Source organism: Carassius carassius, chromosome 14 (genome assembly GCF_963082965.1).
Source record: "Carassius carassius chromosome 14, fCarCar2.1, whole genome shotgun sequence".
Classification (NCBI taxonomy): Eukaryota; Metazoa; Chordata; class Actinopteri; order Cypriniformes; family Cyprinidae; genus Carassius; species Carassius carassius.
In genome coordinates, this window is record NC_081768.1 from 4,101,843 (window position 1) to 4,128,139 (window position 26,297).

The window sequence follows — 26,297 nt, forward strand, 5'->3', positions numbered from 1 at the left end:
AATAAAGAAATAAAATTGAATGACTCCAAACTTCTGACCAGTAGTGTATATTATAACACAAGATTTCCATTTTGAATAAATGCCATTAAATCAGTATATTAGAATGATTTCTGAAGGATCATCCATTATATTTTAAAGTATTTAAAATAGAAACTTATTTTAAACTGCAATAATATCGTAATATAATGTTTTTTTTCTGTATTTTTGATCAAATAAATACAGCCTTGATGAGCAAAAGAAACTTTTGTAAGAAAGAAAAAAAATCTTATCTCAAAAGTGCATGCTCACATCTATTTGCAGAGTAACAAAGGAAAGCACAGGAAACTGCTGTGTGGTCTCGAGAAGACCAACAGACAGAAGAGAAAAACGAGAGAAACTGAAAACATTTATCAATAGTGCAACGTAATGATAAAATCTCCACCATAGAACGTTTGCAGTCAGCACACTGACACACAGAAAAACACATCAGATGATGATCACAAAAAATATATTCTCAGGCACATGAGAACACATACATGCACATGCAGTCATACGAACAGATACATTTAGGAACAGTCTCGCACACACATGCTCATATAATGGTGAGTTTTGGATGTCAAGATTTAAATAAATCTCTTTATGTCTCACATGAAGTGTGCTCTTTGATTCACAGGACTTCTCTGAACCAAATGAGTGATGGGCCCAACTGAAAGCAGGTCATACCAACCGCACAACTAACCATGGAACACATACAGACTTACACACTCACACACAGAGCCGGTTTAACATGGAACACTCACACTTCACACACACAGCCACTTTACCATGGAACACTCATTTCTCAACCTGTGGTCACATCCCTACCCAGAATGCACACTGGCTGCGGTGACTCATGGCATTCTGATAATCACCCATAAACTGAAGTTCCACAGAACTTGAATGTGTGTGTTTGTGGGGGTGAAAGGAAAAAGATGCATGGATTTACAAATGTACAGATAGACAGATGTTTAGATGTACGGATGGATGATGAACAGATGAATATTAAATAAAAATGTAATTGTAATTTTTTTCTTAAATTCATATTTTTACTCCAAAAAAAAAGGAAACTTATTATACCTTATGCACACTGAAACCAGTATGTATTTAAATTTTATATTGTTTATATAATATTGGTTTTAAATAACTGAATTCCGAACAATTATGAAAGTTCTTCCAGTAACGTTAATGGAATGTTCATTCAGCGTTATCTGGTCTTTAATAATGTTCTCAAAATGGCACAATATCGTTATTTATACATTGTTTATGGAACTTTTATCTAAAACATTTTAGGTAGACGTTTGTCTGACATTTAGAAATTTTCACTTCTTGCTCCAGAGCATTCAGAGAACATTCAATAGTAGCATACCCATAATGTTTGGCAAAATAATGAAATGGAATGTACTTTTAACATTCATATAACCCCAAAAAAGCATTTTAAAGAATTTTTTAAACATTTTGAACGTTCAGAGAACCATATTTTCATAAACTAATGGAAACATTGGCAAAACACATTTTTGTGCCATACAGAATTTTGTAGTAATTTTGTTACAATTCTGTGACAGTAAGGCTTATTTTTTTAATGGTAATTTTAGACTGCTTTTATCTGTTTATATCACATGTGCACATCTGAACACTGCTGAACTGTTATCTGTTGAAAACCATTTATCATATCCTTTCTCTATGCTAAGGTATGATTTTATCAGGACTCCAGACAGCATCAGATTCCATCCACCTGACTGAGAAAAAACATTAACTCTTAAAGGTAACGATTCATTCATTGCATAACCAAATGTGTGCACAGCAACTCTTTGCACAATGATTTGTGAAACCTTCGCTTAAAAATCATTATTTCTTTCTTTACAATTCTTGATAAGCTGTTGCGTATTTAATGCATTGACATTCAAACAAAGCATTTAAGTGTGTGAATATACATTTTGCTGCCGTTGTATATTTGCTGTATTATATGCATGCACACACAGTGTACTGCATGTAAATGTGTCTGTCTAAATTCAGTGTGAACAACATCTCTACATCCTGTCCCAAGATCTGAGCTCTTCTTTTTGTCTGGCACATGCAAACCTCTGTCTGCACCACAGGAAATCAACAGGTCTAATATACACACACATACAGACACAAACACTAACCCATACATAGACACACATGGCTGTGCATAAACACGCACGTGCATCTAGAGCCGCGTGTCTCTGGTGCTGTAGCACGCAACATGCACGAAACACACAAATATAACCATGCATAAACGTGAGCTGAAATACAAATGCACTGTACACATATACAATAGATGCATTAATGGAATGTAAAATCGATATGTCAGATTATCTGCACAGGTACCTTAGAAACCTCATACAGGTCTGGTATGAGAAGCAATGTGTTTGTTTCATCAAAGCCAAACGCAACCGAAACTGAGAAAAAATCTCATGCTGTGGGAGAGAGAAAACAAGAAATGTGAACGCGGGATCGACTGGCACGGTTGATGTGACACACATCTGCATGTTTGAAGTGCTCTGAATGGTAAGGAGCCGAGGTTGGTGGTTGGGTTTTGGTCGACCATGCTCTGGCCCAGATCTGGTGTGATCTGGTCTGGTCTGGTTTGAGGAATGAGACATGGTGAATCTTGAGGTGGAGACCGTGGCTTTCAGGGCTCCCACGCAGTGGAGTCTGCCAGTGGAACTCTGTTACCCCACATTAATGGATATTTACCCCATCAGCAGCGGTGATGGGTCACAGAGCAACCCCAATGTGGAGGAGGTCATTTCTGTGAAGATGACTAAGGCGAATCAGTATTATTACCTTAGGAAGCGTATTATTAACCCAATTTACACTGATTACACTTGGGGGAAAAAAACAAACATATTTTTAGTAAGTACGTTTGTTTTGTTTTCCCGGAAAAATATCTAAACTCTATAAAATTTAATTGAAAAGCACAGGTTTTTTTTTTTTTTGGTGCTTTATTTTCTATTGAAACAGGAAGTTTGGGGCGGGACATACATATACAATATATTTTAGTTTACATAGTGAACCTTGACCCATGCAGTTGAGCAGTTGATTTTCATTCTAGAGTGCATTTGATTGGAAAAAAATTATGTTTGTATTTCCACTGAGAGTAAGATGAGTCATCATTTTAGATTTTTCTTTTTTCTCTTTTCCCAGATAAGAAAGACTTTTCATGTGTGCATCTGCTAAAAGCTAACTTTTGGCCAACTTTTTTGGAGTACACTAGCATGTAGATGGCCTCAAAGATTACAAACAGGAATTAAAAGCCGCACAGCTCCAAATATTTCCCCCAATATATTGGCACCCTTGGTAAATATGAGTAAAGGCAGCTGTGAAATACGCAAATTAGCCCTACCTCCAATCAGTCACACGCCAGCCAGTCATGAGCCAGAGCCTCCTGATACACTAAATGAACTGTAGTAAATGCAATACAATGGCAATGGCAATGGCAAGAGGAAATATTGTTTTAATTAAGCCATATGTGTTTGAACCAGAAATAAGCTGATACAGTAGCTCAACGTAAGGAGACTGATGGCTAACTTTGTGAGGTAACATTATCTGTTGGGGCTGGTTCGTACATGGATAATGACTTCATTAAAGTTACTTAATTGATGATGTTGTGTTCTCAAAATGCCTTGAAGTCTCAAATGCAGCCAAGTTTGTGATTCCAAATTGCACCCGCGATCATACGCATGTGACATACGGATGTCAATGCGGACCAGGTGTGTCCGACTACGGGCTACTTTTACACTGCTGCCGTGGGTTATTATTCAAGTTAGCAGTTCTAAATACAAATAAATAAGTGCTAACAGTACAACATTGTGAAAATAGGGGGACATATTAACAGTTAGCAAACATCTACAGAAAAATATAACTGGATTAACTTGGCTGCCTTCTCACCAGACCCGCTGCTTTACAGCACAGTTAATGATATGCTAAGGATAGGATCCCTTGATGTGATTGGTTATTGATTTTTGTGACGTAGAAAAAAAAAGAAGGCTGTTTCAAACCGTATTTCTGTAACTACCTTTGGGAAACTACAGTTTTAAGGAGAAAATACTCAGCAATGGTGTTGATAAATGGATTGAAACATTGTTTGTCTAAAACAGGGGTAGGCAAGTTTGGTCCTAGAGAGCCGCAGTCCTGCACAGTTCAGCTCCAACCCTGGAAAAAAACCTCACCTGCCTGTACCTTAGTAATCCTGAGTGGATTGATAAGCTTCTTCAGGTGTGTTTGATTAAGGTTGAAGCTGAACTCTGCAGGTCTGCGGCTCTCTAGAACCGAACCACCCCTGGTCTAAAAGAATATTAAAAACACCACATAGACAAATAAACAACATAAAAAAACTTCATTTTCACAGCAGGGGGACTTTAAATGATTGCACTAGTGTTTCAAGCATTGTAATCTTGAAGTTCTCAACATAGCGGCATGATCTAAACAAGTTCATAGTATCTCCACTTAAACACCTTAATTGTAGTGAGTACTGACGACAATGCTTTCTCACGAGAAAAAATTATTTTGTAAAAGCCACGTAAACCCAATAGACATGATCTTTAAGGAACTTAACGAAGGGGTAGTGGGTGTTAGGAGACTGTGTGAAATACTGGAATGAGGGTGCAGATTGTGCATTTCAGTAACTGAGAAGTTCTATGCAGATAATGTGGCTGTAGTTGTGTGTGAAGGAGACTGAACAGAAACACAGTATCAGATTTGAAGGTATCATTGACGCAAGAATGTGGGCTATCATAGATGATACTCAGTATTACTAAATGCTCGTTATTATGCATAAATGGAATAACATTTAGCCAGTGCTTTTTTCTTTAATATTTACTTTCAGAAGAAAATGCATTCGGCTGTTGTGTTTTTCTGCCAGTAAAGGCTCTGTGGTTGAGAGAGAGTGTGAGAAAGCGGAAGGCGGGAGGTGTGGGTACAGCTCTGTGGATAGGGGCGGAGCATAACAAGCTGGCAAGGCGACAAACAGGGCAAAATTATTTTTTATCGCTCACTTTCTCTCTTTAAAGATTGAAACTTGATAATTGCTTGTATTGTGCAATGGAAAGAGCTTCTGACCTAATATACAATGTCTTTCTAACTAAATGGACAGTTTTTATGTATCAGACAAAAAAAAAAGAAAAGAAAAGAAAAAAAAGGATGTTGAGAGTGAATGTTTTGAGATTCACATTATTTTCTAAAAACCTAACCTATTCAATTGGTATCAACAGTGGCAAGAAAAAAAAAACGAGAATGATGAATCGAAACTCTACCATCAGCAATGGTACCTGTGGGGAAAAAAACGGATCCAACACTTTTTTTTGAGCTTTGTTATTTTAAACGTGTGAGAAGCCAGGGATTGACACAAATGTTATCTTTCATTAACACATACAAGCAGACACTTCCCCTTGGAGAGGATCTCAAACAAAATAAGCCAAACACAGGCAAATGAGATTAATTTAGAAAGAGTGTTACAATATTATAATGATATATTATTATAGCAAACAAATTCCAGTATGCATTGATTATAAATAAGAATTCACTGTTTATATTAATCGAGGAACTCTTTTTAACAATGTCATATACTGATGATATGAATAAGGCAATATTGTTTTGTACCACCATTACAGATTCTGTTTCATCATTTGCAGTGCTGGTAAAAGATGTGACTGATTTTCAGATTTTCATATACTTAAATGCTTTAAACTTAAAGTTAAATGAGCTTGTGTTTCTTCTTGAAGCAGGTTTGTTGGTTAGGTTCATGAATTAAAATCCATATGGAGATAAAAACGGGGTGGGGGGGGGGGGGTCTTTGTAATCAAGGCCAGAGGTAAGTAAGATAGGAGAACACTTTGTGCTATCTATTTATTGTATAATTTTAATATAAGAATAAGTCAATAAGTATGAACATTTTAGTTTCCACACAGAGAGAAGAGGTGACAGAAAGAGAGAAAGTGATTAAATGTGGGGCAGGTGTGTGTGCAGGAACACGTTGAGCATTGCTATGAAAGGTTGTTTTTTGTGGTGCATTTTTTGCTGAAGTGGCCTGATGAATATCTTTTTTCCCTGCTGATGAATTAACTACACATTCACAACTTTTTAGAGATGTCAACACACGCTAACAAAGTCATCATGTCAGCAGACAACTGATTGTTGATCTTGCATTTCCTGACGGTTAATAAAGCACGAATGCTGCTAGTAGTACAGCATAGAAGAATCAAGCATGTTAATAAATCTTTATATAAAACTCATGTAAAATATTTTAAAGTGAAAGACGACAGTATGCTGGTAAATATATATATTGAATAACATATGGATTTTTTTCCCAGCATGATTCAATTTGAGTTTTTCTGATTAAAGATGAAATCATTTTAGCACTACTAGTTTTCACCAAACACAACTGCTCATTGAACTGCTCAGGTTTACACTGGTTGGACAAACAGACAATTCTGACCCAAAGTCACATGATTGATTAAAGGAATAGTTAACCTAAAAGTAAGCATTTGCTGAAGATTTACTCACCCTCAGGCCACTCACATTGTAGATGAGATTGGTTCTTCATCGTAGCAAATTTGGAGAAATTTAGCATTTCATCACTTGCTCACCAATGGATCCTGTGCAGTGAATGGGTGCCGTCAGAATGTGAGTCCAAACAGCTTATAAAAACATCCCAATAATCCCCGAGTAAACCCCACTTTTCCAGACCATTAATTAACATCTTGTAAGAAACAAATTCATCAAGGCTATAAATCTAAAACAGTTCCTTCTGGTCAAAATAGCTCATAAAAACGCTTGCTTCTGTAAAAAAATAAAAATAAAAAATAATTTAATCTGCTGTTGTCTTCTCACATTGAAATCTACCAACAAATAGGTTTAGAATTGTTTTGGACTGTTTATGCTTGTAAACAGTGCTTTATCTGTACATTTCTCTCTAGATTTAGACAAGACAATGTTTTTCTGGAGAGACTAATATTATAGAGGACTAATTTCAGTAAAGGGTTGAAGGATCTAATATTTTAAGTTAAAAACATCTTGATTTATTACAAAGAGCTTTTTCCTTTATAAGACATTAATTGATGAAGTTGTGTGGATTATTGTGGTGTTTTTATTGGCTCTATGGACTCTTATTCTGTATTTTTACAACAGTTCAACAAAAAAAGGTAATATTAAGTGGACATTTTACATTTGTTTGTTCTATTTTTCTACAAAATGATAGTTCCAATGAAATCCATATTGTCTGGTGTGCGTCTCCAAGCAACATACAGCGTTGTGTCATTAATGAACGAATCTGCGGCTTTGAATGATTTGTAGAGTCAACGATTAATAACCCGTTAAAAACTACAGCATTTTGCTTAATTACTGAATGAATTAATGAATGATTTGACACCTGGCTCTTTAAGACAATGATTTGCAGCCACCAATGGGCAGTTTTATTTTTAAATTTACAAGTATCACTTTGATATGCCATAATTTATTGCTTTATTTATTTTATTAATAATAATAACAAATATTTTTTATTTATATAGCGCCTTTCCAAAACCTAAGGATACTTTACAAGTCAGGTTTAAGGAACAGGAACAAATAAACATCAATACCAGAAGACAGAACACATACCAAGAGCTGAGAATAATATACAGAGACTACTTATTATTGTAGTCATTTGATATTATTAGTTGACAAGCCATAAAGAAGTGAATTACAGTAATCTAGTTGAGAAGTGACGAAGGCATGTGTAACAGTTTTAGCATCCTGCTGACTGTGAGAGAATCAAATACAAGAGATATTACAGTGGACAAAAGCTGTCTTTACTACTTTACCAATGTGAACACCAAGATTGCGAACTTTAGTGGAAGGCATAATCAGATCACCATCCAGATCCATCAGCTGACCAGAGAGCAGGGGCGGACTGGGACCAAAAAGTGGCCCTGGACTTTCTGGCCCACAGCGGCCCACCACATCATAACGCATCCACCCCTGTTTTGATGTAATTTATTAACTTAATATTTAAGTAAGCAGTTTGGGGATTTTAACCAATAGGGCAACTGATCCTCCGTTGAAACAAACAAACAAACAAAAACCTGCATGCATCAGCTGTTCATTTAGCGACTCATAGTGAGCGATACATGCTCGATCACGACATAAACATTCTCCTAGAACTCACACTTTGCATTCAGTTAACAGATCCATACGAATCATCCACAGATCCACACGAATCATGCAATGTGAAAAGCACCGGGAAAAGTCCTGGTGCTCCAGATGGCCAGTCCTCCCCTGCCAGAGAGCTCAGATACAGCAGCTTTACAACTAATCAGAATTTCATCAATTTGATCAGAGTTAAGTTTAGGGGTGGCAGTGACTCAGTGGTTAATGTAGGTTGTCTACAAACTGGAGGGTTGGTGGTTCAATGCCCAGCTCCACCTGACCAAATGTCGAGGTGTCCTTGAGCAAGACACCTAACCCCAGCTGCTCCTGACGAGCTGGATGGCGCCTAGAATGGCTGACATGTCGCCGTCGGTGTATGAATGAGTGTGTGAATGGGTGAATGTGAGGCAACTTGTAAAAAGCTTTGGATGGCCATGGGTCTGTTGAAAGTGCTATATAAATGCAGTCCATTTACCATTTAGGGTAATTTATCTCCAGCCAAGGCTTGAGTTCCTTCAATTTGTTAATACTGGCAGAGGAAACATTGAGGTGAAAGGGGCTCTAAAATAAATTTTAATGTCATCTGCATAACAGTAGAAGTTAAACCCATAGTGCTTGATTATTTGTCCAATTGGTAGCATATACTGTAAATGAAAAAGAGAAAAGGGCCCAACACAGAACCTTGAGGTACACCAGAACTGATGGATTTGGTAGATGATTTGTGTTTCTGGTATATAACAAACTTCAAACAGTATTAATAATACACTTAATGTAATGTTAAGAATATGACATAAAACATGACGTACAATTAATAAGGATAGAAAATATTTGCCTCTATAAAGGTAAAAAATGCACCTGTAAATCAATTTAAGGGGGCAAATACTGTCCTTTAATAGAAAAGGTGTGACTGCGTTCTAAGTGAAACAGAGGGTTTATGTAGAAGAATGTTAAATTCCCTAGGGGGTACCCCACTGTAAAAAGTTTGAGAACCACTGATTTAAGCAGTATGATTCTGTGATTCATGAAATCTACAGTAAATGGCTGAATGTAATTTTCTCATATTCTTTTCTCATCCTTCCATCCAAAACCCTGGATTCCCCCTTAAGCAGCATAGACAGATTTAGACTCTGGGCGTTCGCTTTTGGTCCGAAAATGCGTTTGAAGTGAAGATGGCCACCTCATCACTGTATTTTTCCTTCTGTCCTTTGCTGTGTTCCCCCTTTATGAGTTGCACATGGGGCAGCCTGCAATTTATACACCACAAAATAAGCCCCTGCACATCTGTGCTCACAACCGCATGCTTTAGCCACCACCCCGCTCTGCCCCACCCGTGGGGTGGAGGGACATTGGCAGCGTTCGGCCCACCGCAGGTCTCTCAGCAAAACACTCCAGTTATATTAAACTTAAATACAGGGGCTTGATAAACGAGAGAGAGAAAGAAAGAAAAAAACCTCCCTGTCCGATCACTGCAGTGCTGCTTCCACCATTTTTGCTTGTGGTTAGTAAACGACGCTGCTAAGAAACCCTTTTCCCATAACACAGAGCAGATGGTGTTTGTGTCTGTGAAAAGAAGCTGGACGTCCCCATCCTCAATGTCCAATACACTCTTAGGGAAGACACCCACTTGTGGTGTACTTGCTAAATTTATACATGTGTATAAAAATCAGAATATGGCTGTTAGACTTGACATTAAAATGATTTATTGTCTTATACTATGTTTATTTATGCACACAATTCCAATTTTTAAAAAAAATTGTTGCAAAGGCTACAGCTCTAAATAATGAAGTCAATATACAATTTTGCCAATAGTCAGTGACTTAATGTGTAACATTACAGCAACAGTAGCAAATAACAATAGACTTGCATCAAGATGCTCTCTAGGGTGAATTTGACCTGCAGCCTGCACTTCCTCAGACAAAAGAAAGCCTTCCATACTGTCCTGGTATCGAATGCCCACATGGATCCAATCAATTCTCAATGAATAAAATTCAAATTCCTCTCTACAGTGTTTTCTCTTTATCCTGTTTCACTCATGTGACAATGACATTGAAGCGGTAGATCCCACACAGGTGCACACACAAACACACACTGACCGAGCTGGGTGATTCTCTTAGGGGAAACTTTGTGAGGTTGGAATAAGGTTGATAAAAGCCCTGAAGTCATTCTGTGGCCTCACCATAGGCCACACTCCCTGGAAGTGTGTTATTTGCCCAATGCACACACACATCCACTGTGTCATTTTCCCTGTGCTGCTGACTGACCAGCACACAAGTGCTCATTTTCATGGCACTGTGGCTGCAAAGTGGCATATTACAACATAAACTCAATCACATACTCACACATCTATCTATCTATCTATCTATCTATCTATCTATCTATCTATCTATCTATCTATCTATCTATCTATCTATCTATCTATCTATCTATCTATCTATCTATCTATCTATCAATATGTCTGTCTGTCTGTCTATCATTCCATCCATCCATCCCAGAACAAGTGCTTAACAATATCCAGCAAGCATGTAGTAAAGCCTTAGTAAACAGCCAAGACAGCCTGGAAACCACCCAGCAATGCCTAACAACAACAACAACAAAAAAGCCTTAGCTACAATCTAACAATGCCATGGTAGCTATCCAGAACACCTTAGTATTTCCTAATTGTCTTATATATATCGGTTGGAATAGTGAATCAAAACTGCATCAAACATGAGATTTATTCTGGGGACAAATGTCACACACACACACACACACACACACACACACACAGATACATATATATGCGTTAGATTGTGTAGATAAAAAGATACACATGTTTGCTTTTAACAAGGCCACTGAAATCAGGCCATACATGAAAGGTGTGTCAAATCCCGCTAATATTTCAGAAATAAAAAGTAGGCCACCCACAGCCATGTCAGCTTCATAAAGCACAGAGTATTGGATACAAATGAGGGTAAAAAGCGAGCGGGAGGCCTAATGAAATGACTGGCATGGCTGTTTTTAATGAGGCTAACATTGAGATACTATCAAGTGGTGAGCGAGGGTGGAAGGGTGGTTTAACATGCTCAAAACCACCAAAACACACTTGCACACACACATCAGCACTCTCTTTTCCCTAATAATCCTTTTACAGCCCACATTTTCTGCAGTGTCATTCAGTTGAGAGTTTGTGTCACATCTAAGCTTCGTGTCCCCTCTTCTAGAAGGTCCCATCGTCCTCCGAAAAACCATTCAAAAAACACCCATCAGCCAATCAGATGGGTGTGAAACACACTGGGAAAGAAAAGAGAACTTCACTGCATGCAAGCAAGAGAGAGAGAGAGTCATGTGACTTGAGGTCCACCAATCAGATCATGGGATTGCTGTGCAGCACCCCTACCGCGGGAGCTGTGACCTCGGATACCTCAGACATGTGACTGACAGGCCGTTCCCACGTAGATCACCAATGCGAGAGCGTCAGACAACTGAACTTTCAACTACCTGACTAAAACCACGTTGAGAGTACAACCACCACTACTAGAGAGAAACACAGACAGAAAAAGTGTCCATCGTCAAAGGTGAGTCCATCGCTCAGAGTGGCATGGTCTTTCTCTCTCTTTCTCTCTCACTCTTGCTCACTCTCACCACACGGCACATATGCTGTTCTGTTAGTCGGCTTGTGGCGAAAGATTCCTGTGGCACTCTCAAACCCCAAATTCTTGGTTGCAGGCAGTCTATGTAGTTTCTCTATTTCTCTTTCTCCGACTGTCATTCTCTCAGGCTGAAGTCAGTGAGGCGGCGGCTAGGCCAGTTCTTTTCCCTCCCGAGTGGGACACATGGCTTCAAACAGCATCTTCGACACATTCTCCAGCTACTCGCCCAGTTTACTGCGAGGTAAGTCACCCATTGTGGCGTTCCCTTCCCTCCTCCTCCGCCGCTGCTGTGGTGACCAGAAAGCTGTCAGGTGTAGTTGTAACGTTCATAAGAGTGTATCTGCTATAGTTTGCTGTGAGTCTGTGGCAGTTTAGCAGTTCTGAACGTGTGACAGTGCATGCTTGGGTTTGACGTGTTGCAGATGGACTACAAACTCCCTTGAGAACTATTATCTAACACTTTTTAAAGTGCAATCTGTCCGTTTAAAGCATAGACCAGATAATGCTTGTTTTGCTTTGTAAACAGACTGCTTGAAATGTCTGTTGATGTAAAAGAGCACCATGTAATTCTATGTATATATGTTTGAGCCTTTACGGCCTTCCATAGATGCCATTAAACCTAGATCAGGGTATTCAATGCCCAAATCTGTGCATTTGAGTTACCTGCGCATTTGTCTCCCATAAGATGTTTATTTTATAATGTTTATAATGTCTGTTTGGAGCAGTTCTGATGGGTTTGAATCATAATGGCCTGCTCACCGCAAGCATTAGCACCATAAATGCTCTCTCAGTGCAGGGCGCAAGGGAGGAACCAGCTAGACCAACCTTTACTGGAACTCACAAACCAGTCAACTTCTGGAGCCAGGGCACTCTCGGCCTTTCTGTGGTCACTGTGTATATGTGTGGGTACGAGCCCAAATCAACATTAGTGATTTACTGGCATCTGCATCTCCTGAGCTCCTCAGAAGAAGCCATTTGTCACTATGGTAACGTCAACATGTGATGAGGTGCTTCCTGCTCTTGGATCAAGTTCGGTTTTGTTTTAAAAACAATGCGGAATCATTTGGCTCATGAAGTGCTCATTTAGTGTGAGATAAAGAGTTTTAAATCAATGTGAGGTCAAAACAGATATTTACACTTTAATGCATGTATCTTGTCTAATTACTAGGAAAAATAAAAAAAATTGACTTCATAACGACTTTCCTATGTGGTTGACATCACAAATACCTCCAATTACCTGTCATTCTCATATGCAATTCTCAGTTTTCACAATCAAATCAACTTCAACTTCTAATGGAACATTTTTCTTAGAATTATGTAATATTAATATTAAAATTGGTTGAAAACCACATTTGATATTGAATATGATTTAATAAAATAAAAATAAAAATCAATCAATCAATAAAATGTACACAAATTTGTACTATATAAGCCTGGACCACAAAACCAGACATAAGGGTCAATTATTATTTTTTTTTTTAGATTTATAGGTCATCTGAAAGCTAAATAAATAACCTTTCTTTTGATTAATAGTTTGTTAGGATAGGACAATATCTGGCCGAGATCTAAATCTAATATTGCCTTAATCTAGAAAATTGCCTTTAAAGATGTCCAAATGAAGTTCTTAGCAATGCATATTACTAATCAATATATTAAGTTTTGATATATTTACAGCTGGAAATTTACAAAATATCTTCATGGAACATGATCTTTACATAATATCCTAATGATTTTTGGCATAAAAGAAAAATCAAAATTTTTTACCCATTCAATGTATTTTTGGCTATTGCTACAAATATACCCCAGTGACTTAAGACTGGTTTTGCGGTCCAGGGTCACACACACACACACACACACATATATATATATATATGTATATGTACTGTGCATTTGTCACAAGGTGACGATCTTTAGGGGCGGAACCAAAATTCGGGAAGTTTGGTTCCGCCCGGAAGTGTTTCCGCCCGGACCGGAAAAACAGAACACCGGAACTTCCGGTAGCGCCGTAAGAAGGAAAATCAGGGAATTCGATGCACCTGTGCCTAGTTAGGGACAGCGGTTGGTGATTGGAGGATACGCTGGACAAGGCAGTACTTAAGGCCAAGTTATTTCACAGTCTAGGAAGCTCTTTTTGGTGTGTGTGAAGCACTGGGTTGTGCCCGTCTTGGTACGCTGCTGGTAGCTGTCTAACTCTCTCTCTCCCTCAGGCTGGAATTGTATGATTGTGAAGACATCGCGAACCTTAAAGGTTGAGAAGTGAACAGATTATACGGCGAACTGAGACGACGTGAAAAAGGGGATTGGAAGTGGCATTGATGTGAGTACTAAGAGCCAGTCGAAAGTGCCCTGTATATCGACCTGGCGTTGTGTAGATCTCTCCAGGAGGAGGAGGGTGGCCCTACCCCTAATATAGTGTGGTGGGAGAGCCGAAGGAATACTTATTGAAGTAGTCGCAACGACGACATCACTAGCTAGGCCGCATATTCCATCGCCAGATCCGAACCAAGCGAAGTGAAGGAAGACGGGTGTCCTTTCCGTACACTGAGTGTGGTGGGTGAGTCTTCGTGCTGTGAAAACCTATAATTTTGACGTGGTGTTGTATATTGCTGTGGGCTGCTGTGTATTGCCGTGTGTCCTGTCAGATAAACCCCCGCCTTCACGCACTTCGGCGTGGGAGGACAAGGAGATTGCTGGCCCTAGCCTAGTTCAGTACAGTATATGTTGTGAGCGTGCTTCAGATCTCCGGAGATAGCACGGTACGCTGTGTCCAGCCCAGAGGTGAAAGCCATCCAAAGCAGAGTAACTGTGTTTTGTGTCCAAGTTGATACCTGTGGAGAGGAAAGGAAAGAGAGTGAGTAACACAAGGAGAAACAGAGGAAACCTGTACTTACAGTACGCTGTGTTCAGCCCAGAGGTGAGAGCCATTCAAAGCAAACTAACGGTGCTATTGTGCCCAAGTTGATATCTGTGGAGAGAAAAGGAGAGAGAGGTGAATGACACGAGGAGGAATAGAGCGAACCCTGTACTTACAGTACGCTGTGTCCAGCCCAGAGGTGAGAGCCATTCAAAGCAAACTAACTGTGCTATTGTGCCCAAGTTGATACCTGTGGAGAGAAAAGGAGAGAGAGAGTGAATAACACGAGGAGGAATAGAGCGAACCCTGTACTTACAGTACGCTGTGTCCAGCCCAGAGGTGAGAGCCATTCAAAGCAAACTAACTGTGCTATTGTGCCCAAGTTGATACCTGTGGAGAGAAAAGGAGAGAGAGAGTGAATAACACGAGGAGGAATAGAGCGAACCCTGTACTTACAGTACGCTGTGTCCAGCCCAGAGGTGAGAGCCATTCAAAGCAAACTAACTGTGCTATTGTGCCCAAGTTGATACCTGTGGAGAGAAAAGGAGAGAGAGAGTGAATAACACGAGGAGGAATAGAGCGAACCCTGTACTTACAGTACGCTGTGTCCAGCCCAGAGGTGAGAGCCATTCAAAGCAAACTAACTGTGCTATTGTGCCCAAGTTGATACCTGTGGAGAGAAAAGGAGAGAGAGAGTGAATAACACGAGGAGGAATAGAGCGAACCCTGTACTTACAGTACGCTGTGTCCAGCCCAGAGGTGAGAGCCATTCAAAGCAAACTAACTGTGCTATTGTGCCCAAGTTGATACCTGTGGAGAGAAAAGGAGAGAGAGTGGGTAACACGAGGAGAGACTGAGGAAACCTGTACTTACGCCGCTGCCTGTGGAGAAAGAGAAAGCGAGTGAGCACCCAAGGAACGAACTGTGTGAACCAGTACTTACTGTGAGCTGTAATCAGCGAAGAGGTGAGAGCAAAACCAAGCTGAACTAACTGTGCCTGTGTGTCCCAGCCGCTGCCTGTGGAGAAAGAGAAAGCGAGTGAGCACCCAAGGAACGAACTGTGTGAACCAGTACTTACTGTGAGCTGTAATCAGCGAAGAGGTGAGAGCAAAACCAAGCTGAACTAACTGTGCCTGTGTGTCCCAGCCGTTGCCTGTGGAGAAAGAGAAAGAGCGTGAGCACCCAAGGAACGAACTGGGTGAATCAGTACTTACTGCGAGCTGTAATCAGCGAAGAGCCGTTGCCTGTGGAGGAAGAGAAAGAGAGTGGGCACCTCGAGAACGAACTGTGTGAACCAGTACTTACCGTGAGCTGTATTCAGCGAAGAGGAGGAAGAAGGAGGGCGCTACGGATACCTAAGACTCAGGCCGGGGCCCGAGCCCCACGCCCCGGATCCCCGTGGCCCCCTTGCTCCCTGACCTCTTCCCGGCCATAGCCCATCTGGAGGGCCGAGTCAGAGTTTAGTTTTAATTGCCCTTTCCCTATTCCCCAAGCTATTTTTAAATATTTAAATAAAGATTGTTTTATCACTTACTTGTTCTCGTGTTGTTTGGCCATTGGGTCGGGTTTGGGGACCTCCTCGAGGTGGAAGTTGAGAAGGGGTGTGGCTTCGTTAAAGCATAGCCAGCCCCTGGGTGTGACAGATTTGGCGTAGTCGGCAGGGTTTCCACCTCGAGTTGAGTAACCAAGGTCGTCCAATGACCGACAACGCGGGGCTTTCAGCCCAACCCCGTGCCATGCCCGTTTTTATGGGGAGCCCCTGGATTCAAAAATATGGGGGGACAGAATCCGAGGTACGATTGTCTGAATGGAAGGCTCAACTAGAGTACTTGGCCGACCTACAGGGCCTTAGTGCAGCCCAGCGGCTTCAGTTTGTGTTAAACTCCCTGGATGGAGAAGCGCGGCGAGAGGTGCATGCCGCCCCCGAAGCCGTTAGAGCCAACGCCCAAACCGTGTTCCAGTTCCTCACTGAACAGTATGGTGACCACACCCCCGTAGCTGCCCTTCGCTCCCAGTTCTTCAATTGTAAGCAGGGCCCCCGCCAACCGATTAGAGCTTTCGCCCTGAGGTTGCGAGAGCAATTCGCCCGACTACAGACCCGTCGGGACCACGGGTTGGGAGATGGAGAGACTCTATTGCGGGACCAGTTTCTTCTGGGGTTGAAGGAGGGTCCGGTGAGACAGAGCCTACGTATCCAGTTTCGAAGGGACCCGGGTCTTACGTTTGAAGATCTGAAGAAAGAGGCACTGGCCCTGGAAGGTGATGAGACTGAGGTGAGTGGTTCCCCAGTGTGTGCGGTTGTCAGTGAAGTAGCACCAGCACAACCCGGAGGCCCTGACTGGAAGCAAGCACTGAAGGCTGAACTTTTGAAAGATGTCCGCGATCAGATGTCTGAACTGTCTAAAGCCCTCGTAGGAGAATTGCGCCAAGGACGGGCGCGGGAGGAACCACGGCCGGCGCCCCGAGACCGAGTGTACTCAGAGGGAGGCCGAGAGCCGTTCAGGCGCCCGAACCACTTTAACCGGCCCCGTTTCGAATGGGACGGGCAAGGGCGACCCATCTGCAACCGCTGTGGCAAACCAGGTCACTATAGCCGCCAGTGTGGGCCCCGCAGGGCGTCAGAAGGGGGTTTTTAGGTCGGCCGGCCACTGTGGGTCGTGTGGCCGGGACCCCTCGAGAAGACCCTGGAAGAGGATATGGCTCTAGGAGCCAGATGATTGGGCGTAGCCCCGTGGCGAAGGTGAGAGTGTGCGGCAAGGAGATTCAATGCCTGGTAGACACAGGCTCCCAAGTGACGTTGTTTGCTGAGAGTTTATCCGAAGAAGTGTTTGGGAAACAAGGGGCACCAGGGGCGGAGGCCCCCTGGCTTACTCTGAAGGGCGCAAACGGCCTCGACATCCCATATATTGGCTACCGATTGACGGACCTAGAGGTTCACGGAGTGATGGTCCCCCAGAAAGGTGTGATTATCGTGCAAGACCATTGTCTGGGTGCACATCGAGCCCTGTTGGGCATGAATGTCCTCGCTGATTGCTGGGAAGAGCTATTTCGGGCTAGGCCCGTATCGAAGATACCACCTGCAGAGAGGCCCAAGTGGGAGTGTGTGGTAGCTGACTGTCGAAGGGTGCAAATGAGCCAAGTCCGCAGGGAACAGGAAGAGGTAGGAAGAGTGATGTGTCGTTTTGCTTTGTCTGTCCCCGCAAAAAGTGAGGCTGTTGTGTGGGCGCGAGTACCGCCCCGAAGAGCGGGCCCAGAAGAGTGGGTGCTGGTGGAGCCCCATGTGGATTGTCCACAAGTGGAAGTGGCACGAGGACTATCGACGGTCCGGCGGGGGAGAGTCCCCGTGAGGATACGGAATGTACATCCATACGCGGTGCAACTACATCGGCACCAACGATTAGCCCGTCTGACAACGGTTACATCCCACCAAGTAAGGGAAGAGAGGGATATTAGTTTTCGTCAGGTGTGCCCCACTGTCATCGAGGTGGCCCTGACACAAGTAGACACCCCATGGGGTGGTATGGAGAGGAGTGTGCCGAGCCACCTGGCGGGTGAGTCGTTACAAGGGGAGGATTTAGAGCAGGCACAGACACAGAAGTTACAGGCCCTCCTTCGGAGATGGCAGCATGTGTTCGCCACCCACGATGAAGACTACGGATGCACCCAGGTGGTACAACATCATATACCTACCGGGGATGCAGGGCCCAGCCGGGAGAGGTATCGCCCAATTCCGCCCACTTTGTATACCGAGGTACGTACACTCCTGCAAGGCATGCTGAAGCAAGGAGTTGTTAGGGAAAGCAGCAGCCCGTGGGCGGCCCCCATAGTGCTGGTGCAAAAGAAGACGGGGGCTTGGAGATTCTGCGTGGACTACCGTAAGCTGAACCTCGTGACTAAGAAAGACGCTTTCCCTTTGCCACGGATCGAAGATTCGCTTGCCAGCCTCACGCAGTCGGCATGGTACTCTACCCTAGATTTGGCCAGTGGCTACTGGCAGGTGCAGGTGGCCGAAACAGACCGGGAGAAGACTGCCTTTACAACCCCGTTTGGACTATTTGAATGGGACCGGATGCCTTTCGGGCTCTGTAACGCTCCGGCCACCTTCCAGCGGCTGATGCAGCGGTGCTTGGGAGGTCAGTTAATGGAGTCAGTATTAGTTTACCTGGATGATGTGATTGTCTACTCCCCAGATTTTGATTCACACCTGAGGCACCTCGAGGAAGTCTTTCGGGCCATGGAGAAGTACGGATTGAAACTACAGCCCAATAAGTGTCACTTACTACGGAGAGAAGTCAACTTTCTGGGCCACGTGGTCAGTGCGGCTGGAGTGTCCGTAGATCCTGGAAAGGTATCGGCCGTGAAGGACTGGAAGGCCCCGAGGACAGTGAGGCAAGTGCGATCCTTTTTAGGATTTGTGGGATACTATAGGCGTTTCATAAAGGACTTTTCAAAAATTGCTAAACCCCTTAATCAGTTGCTGGTTGGCACAGGTCGTAACCGGGGCCGGGGGTCGCCCAACGTAGACTGGGATGCAAATTGTGAGTCGGCGTTCCAGACATTGAAGCAGGAGCTGCTACAGGCCCCTATCTTGGCATACGCAGATTTCACAAAACCATTCCTTTTGTATACAGATGCCAGCAATCTCGGGCTGGGAGCGGTGTTGGCTCAACGGCAGGACGGAGTTGAGAGGGTCATCGCGTACGCCAGCCGGAGCCTCCACCCAGCCGAGAGGAACGATGCGAACTATAGTTCTTTCAAATTGGAGCTGCTGGCGTTGAAGTGGGCCCTAAGTGAGAAATTTAAAGACTACCTCTGGGGTGCCAAGGTGACGATCATTACAGACAATAACCCATTAGTACACTTACAGACGGCGAAGCTGGGAGCCGTGGAGCAGCGGTGGGTGGCCCAACTGGCCAACTTTGACTATCAACTACAGTACCGACCAGGGCGTGAACACATGAACGCGGACGTCCTCTCAAGGCTGCCCGAAGCGGAAAGCCCCGGAGGGGCCAGCCCGGAGGAGGGCTATATGGTAGGAGCAGTAGAGGCACCAGGCAGCAGACAAGAGGCCGTGCCTGAGAACTGGGGATGGGATCCCCGTCGGTGGAGGGAGAGACAGGCCAGGGATCAAGATGTGCGGCTGGTAAGAGAATGGCTGGAACAGGGCCGACGGCTGACGCCAGCGGAGAGGTTAGCCCAGACGGATACTGGGAGGAGGCTGCTGGGGCAATGGGACAGGCTGGAGCTGAGAGATGGCGTTTTGTGCAGAAGGGTCAGTGACCCGAAGTTGGGCGAAGAAGTACGCCAGATCGTGGTACCCGCAGATGAGGTAACGGCTTTAGTTTCGGCGTACCACAACCAGTTGGGGCATCAGGGACAGGAGAGGACCGTGTCCCTGCTTAGGAGATTCTTCTTTTGGCCCGGGCTAGAGGCATCGGTGCACGCCCTAATTCAAGCTTGCCCGAGATGCATATTGTTTAAGTCCAGACGGGAGGTCCGAGCGCCAATGGTACCCATCCATGCGAAGGCCCCCCTTCATATCATGGCTATGGACTTCTTGACACTGGGCCGACCACGAGATCGCTACCAGAACATCTTGATAATAACGGATTTGTTCACAAAGTACGCTTGGGCTATCCCCACCCTCGACCAGACTGCAACCACCACCGCTACAGTTTTATGGCGGGCCGTCTTCCAGACGTTCGGATGCCCGGAGTTTCTGCACTCCGATCAAGGAGCCAACTTTGAGTCCAGGGTAATTAGAGAACTATGCCAGTTGTACGGTTGCACGAAAACTCACACCACTTCGTATCATCCTCAGGGGAACGGCGGCTGTGAGAGATTCAATCAGACCCTATTGGGGCTGCTGGGGACCTTGGACCAACAACGGCAGGACGATTGGGTGAGTGCCTTGCCAAACCTCCTACAGGCCTATAACAACAGTATACATAGTACTACGGGTTACGCTCCCACTTACCTGATGTTTGGCAGACACATACGAATGCCTACTGACCTGGTCCTAGGAGTGATAGCCGACCAAGAGGAAGCAAGTGTAACGGAGTGGGTGGGGCGCCATCACCAGCGCTTGCATTTCGCCTACGAGCAGGTGTCGAAAAGGATACAGACGGCAGGAGAGAAAAGTAAGCGGTTGTATGATCGGACTGCTAGAGAAGCCCCTCTACTGCCAGGAGAGAGGGTGTTGGTGAGAGATAATCGGCGGCAGGGGAAGGGGAAACTGAGTGACCGTTGGGAGGCCACCCCTTATGTAGTCTGCCGGCAGCAGAGGCCGGGGCAGCCGGTCTATACCATCCGGCCAGAAGGGAAGTCAGGCCCCGACCGTGTGGTGCACCGGAACATGATTCGCCCATGCCCTAACTACCCTGAAGCCGTGGAAGAAGTCCCCACGGAACCTGTACCAGCGGCCCCCTGGATTGAAGGTTGGGCTGTGGTACCAGGGAGACCCGTGGTGGCACCACCCCCGATCGCCCCGAGAGAACCAGAAGCAGCCCCTGAACAAGCTGAGCCCGATTCACCAGTGAGACGATCCCAGCGAGAGAACCGAGGCCGACCCCCTGCCCGCTATGGGGAGTGGACAGCCCGAGGACGTTCTAGGGACTAGAACGGATTGGCGGGGGAGGATGTCACAAGGTGACGATCTTTAGGGGCGGAACCAAAATTCGGGAAGTTTGGTTCCGCCCGGAAGTGTTTCCGCCCGGACCGGAAAAACAGAACACCGGAACTTCCGGTAGCGCCGTAAGAAGGAAAATCAGGGAATTCGATGCACCTGTGCCTAGTTAGGGACAGCGGTTGGTGATTGGAGGATACGCTGGACAAGGCAGTACTTAAGGCCAAGTTATTTCACAGTCTAGGAAGCTCTTTTTGGTGTGTGTGAAGCACTGGGTTGTGCCCGTCTTGGTACGCTGCTGGTAGCTGTCTAACTCTCTCTCTCCCTCAGGCTGGAATTGTATGATTGTGAAGACATCGCGAACCTTAAAGGTTGAGAAGTGAACAGATTATACGGCGAACTGAGACGACGTGAAAAAGGGGATTGGAAGTGGCATTGATGTGAGTACTAAGAGCCAGTCGAAAGTGCCCTGTATATCGACCTGGCGTTGTGTAGATCTCTCCAGGAGGAGGAGGGTGGCCCTACCCCTAATATAGTGTGGTGGGAGAGCCGAAGGAATACTTATTGAAGTAGTCGCAACGACGACATCACTAGCTAGGCCGCATATTCCATCGCCAGATCCGAACCAAGCGAAGTGAAGGAAGACGGGTGTCCTTTCCGTACACTGAGTGTGGTGGGTGAGTCTTCGTGCTGTGAAAACCTATAATTTTGACGTGGTGTTGTATATTGCTGTGGGCTGCTGTGTATTGCCGTGTGTCCTGTCAGATAAACCCCCGCCTTCACGCACTTCGGCGTGGGAGGACAAGGAGATTGCTGGCCCTAGCCTAGTTCAGTACAGTATATGTTGTGAGCGTGCTTCAGATCTCCGGAGATAGCACGGTACGCTGTGTCCAGCCCAGAGGTGAAAGCCATCCAAAGCAGAGTAACTGTGTTTTGTGTCCAAGTTGATACCTGTGGAGAGGAAAGGAAAGAGAGTGAGTAACACAAGGAGAAACAGAGGAAACCTGTACTTACAGTACGCTGTGTTCAGCCCAGAGGTGAGAGCCATTCAAAGCAAACTAACGGTGCTATTGTGCCCAAGTTGATATCTGTGGAGAGAAAAGGAGAGAGAGGTGAATGACACGAGGAGGAATAGAGCGAACCCTGTACTTACAGTACGCTGTGTCCAGCCCAGAGGTGAGAGCCATTCAAAGCAAACTAACTGTGCTATTGTGCCCAAGTTGATACCTGTGGAGAGAAAAGGAGAGAGAGAGTGAATAACACGAGGAGGAATAGAGCGAACCCTGTACTTACAGTACGCTGTGTCCAGCCCAGAGGTGAGAGCCATTCAAAGCAAACTAACTGTGCTATTGTGCCCAAGTTGATACCTGTGGAGAGAAAAGGAGAGAGAGAGTGAATAACACGAGGAGGAATAGAGCGAACCCTGTACTTACAGTACGCTGTGTCCAGCCCAGAGGTGAGAGCCATTCAAAGCAAACTAACTGTGCTATTGTGCCCAAGTTGATACCTGTGGAGAGAAAAGGAGAGAGAGAGTGAATAACACGAGGAGGAATAGAGCGAACCCTGTACTTACAGTACGCTGTGTCCAGCCCAGAGGTGAGAGCCATTCAAAGCAAACTAACTGTGCTATTGTGCCCAAGTTGATACCTGTGGAGAGAAAAGGAGAGAGAGAGTGAATAACACGAGGAGGAATAGAGCGAACCCTGTACTTACAGTACGCTGTGTCCAGCCCAGAGGTGAGAGCCATTCAAAGCAAACTAACTGTGCTATTGTGCCCAAGTTGATACCTGTGGAGAGAAAAGGAGAGAGAGTGGGTAACACGAGGAGAGACTGAGGAAACCTGTACTTACGCCGCTGCCTGTGGAGAAAGAGAAAGCGAGTGAGCACCCAAGGAACGAACTGTGTGAACCAGTACTTACTGTGAGCTGTAATCAGCGAAGAGGTGAGAGCAAAACCAAGCTGAACTAACTGTGCCTGTGTGTCCCAGCCGCTGCCTGTGGAGAAAGAGAAAGCGAGTGAGCACCCAAGGAACGAACTGTGTGAACCAGTACTTACTGTGAGCTGTAATCAGCGAAGAGGTGAGAGCAAAACCAAGCTGAACTAACTGTGCCTGTGTGTCCCAGCCGTTGCCTGTGGAGAAAGAGAAAGAGCGTGAGCACCCAAGGAACGAACTGGGTGAATCAGTACTTACTGCGAGCTGTAATCAGCGAAGAGCCGTTGCCTGTGGAGGAAGAGAAAGAGAGTGGGCACCTCGAGAACGAACTGTGTGAACCAGTACTTACCGTGAGCTGTATTCAGCGAAGAGGAGGAAGAAGGAGGGCGCTACGGATACCTAAGACTCAGGCCGGGGCCCGAGCCCCACGCCCCGGATCCCCGTGGCCCCCTTGCTCCCTGACCTCTTCCCGGCCATAGCCCATCTGGAGGGCCGAGTCAGAGTTTAGTTTTAATTGCCCTTTCCCTATTCCCCAAGCTATTTTTAAATATTTAAATAAAGATTGTTTTATCACTTACTTGTTCTCGTGTTGTTTGGCCATTGGGTCGGGTTTGGGGACCTCCTCGAGGTGGAAGTTGAGAAGGGGTGTGGCTTCGTTAAAGCATAGCCAGCCCCTGGGTGTGACACATTCATGATAATGTATGCATTTCATCAGTTAATCCATTACCTGAGAATGCTGTATATTCATCTTAATTATTCTTCTAGCAAGTAATATTTTTTGTATAGGCTCTTTACAACATTGCAACTTGGTGCATTAATGCAAGTGCTTTCAAAAGCAGCTCATCCATTCGAAAAAATCTGTAAGATCATAGTAAAGGGCAAATCACCCCTCGCCAAGATTACAAGTGAGGTTTTCGGTCTTGTTAAGTAACGCCACCCTGCCCGGCAGAGACAAAATATATACAGCCTGCCACATAGATGACTTCAGATCCATTCATATCCCACTCATTCACTCATATGAAAGTCTAGAAGTTTGAGTAATTGCTGCTGAATTGATCCTCATATGGTACGGTTGAGTCTGTGTTCACATGCATTAGCAAAACTCTGAGCTGTTTAACATTACTGTAGAGTCTGGGATGGATCTGTGTGAGTTAAATAAAACAGCCCAGAATTGGACAGGGTGAACGCTCCTGTCATTCGCTTTATGTAGTAAGCAGTAGCTAAATGCTAGCAGGGGTTTAGGTTTGCTATGTTATTGTAAACTCCCAGCATCCCGTTCCACTCTCATTCCACATGTTTAGTACTGGAGGGACTATCAGTCAGTGAAAGATCTTGATTGATTACTTATCAGAATAATTTGGGGAAAATGTATCCCTATGTCTGCGGTGATTATGTCCCTGTGGGATGAACTGAGGGTTTTTGATTGTCTTAAAGTGCTCACATCCAAAAAATAAGGAAGAAAAAGAAAACAGAAGTGTCAAAATGTGTGTTTGCTTTACTAACAGTGTTGCCAAAATAAGAGAGTCTGTTGCAAGAGAGTTTGCAGGATATTTTTAACCAGTTTAAAGTCGACATGAAATACCTTCCGCAACTCATCTTACTTATGTAATTTAATTTATTTCCAAATAACAATGAAAAAATTTAGGGTAGTGTTTTTAACCTGAGCTGATGCATGAAAACAAGTGCTACATATCAGAATAGACTCAGGTGACCGGAGAAGAGGTTGAGAAGCAATAGAAATTTGTGATAGTAGATGGAAAATAACGTCGTTTCAGAGATTAATTGCATTTTTTTTCTTTTTTTTAAATAAGCAAAGTATGTGCACTGATGAATCAATCACAATTATGATAACATGTATTAAGAAAGTAAATAGGCACAATTTTGATTTGGCAGTTATAGTATTTCTTTTGTTCCTTTCTTTCTTTCTTTCTTGAATCTATGAACTATGAATTCAGTTTCTACTGTTTAGAGTCAGAACTTCTCAGATACCAAAACGCGGCTCTAATTACCATTGGAAATCTTTTGTAAATATATATATATAAAAAAGAAAAAAAAAATTCGACCATGAAACCAAAAGTGATTCATTTAAAAGCAAAAAGTCATTAAGTTCTCCAGTCTGAGATGTTAAAATATCCTTTATATTGTTTACAAAAATTTTTTTAATAAAAAAATAAATAAAAATCGGACCCATTCAAACTTTTATGCATGAAATCATACTCCATTTTGGAGCATTTACAAGTGTTTTCATAAGGATTAACAGTATATCTAATAATGATAACAAATATAACAAATATAGCTATCTGAATAACTTTAAACTATGTGTGATATATATGTATATTTATACAGAATATTTACTCTATTATACTTGTCAAGAAGAATAGATATATATATTCTAAAGTCTAAATAAAACATTTATTCAGAAATATATTCAATTCAGAAAAGTTTTTCCAAATTTCAAACACAAATTTAAAGGCAACTTTATTGAATCAAGACATCAAAGCATGTATCCAGCGCACAACAAAATAAATAACTGATTAAATAAAATTATAATTTTAATAATTAGTATTTTTGTGGTGTCCACTAATAGTATTTAAACATCCTTAAAACAGGATATATTAACTTGAGAAGCAAAATTTCATAAAATATTTAGACAATTATCCAGATAATTAACCTTATTTTTCTTACTCCACTGGAAAGTTTGTTCTTGTATAAATTTAATACAATTTAACTATCCTATTCCACTGGAAAACACAAGAAATAATTATTTTAAAAAATCTTTGCAGTGGATATGTGCTATGATATACGATAAAGAAAGAGTCTTGTAAAACGGTTCACATACAAGAGAAAGAGTGAGTGTGAGAAAAAAATTGAAGGAACAAGGCGAGAGGGTGGGTGTGTGTGTGTTGCGTGTTAATCTGATGCAGACTCTGTTTGCTTCTGCTGCTCACCAGCAACCACAATGAGGTCACACCTGTTGCACTGAAACAGCAGTCTAAAACACACACACTCTCTCTCTCTCAATATATAAATATATATAAACGTATCTATTCAAGCCATTTACTTGCATAAATGGAAACATAAACGAACACGCAA

General features: G+C 43.4%; 1 protein-coding gene across 2 annotated transcripts in view; it reads left to right on the top strand.

Annotated features, from left to right (window-relative positions):
- Positions 1-11,060: 11,060 nt before the first annotated feature.
- Positions 11,061-26,297, top strand: part of LOC132156750 (runt-related transcription factor 3-like) — a 79,246-nt gene continuing 64,009 nt past the window's right edge. Inside the window, exons 1-2 of one of the 2 annotated variants that reach the window (XM_059565752.1) lie at positions 11,061-11,717; positions 11,920-12,033. In XM_059565752.1, the coding sequence (XP_059421735.1) occupies positions 11,976-12,033 (58 nt within the window). In that variant the 5' untranslated portion in view covers positions 11,061-11,717; positions 11,920-11,975. The remainder of the gene's footprint in view (positions 11,718-11,919; positions 12,034-26,297) is intronic. The other variant, XM_059565753.1, reaches the window with a different exon arrangement.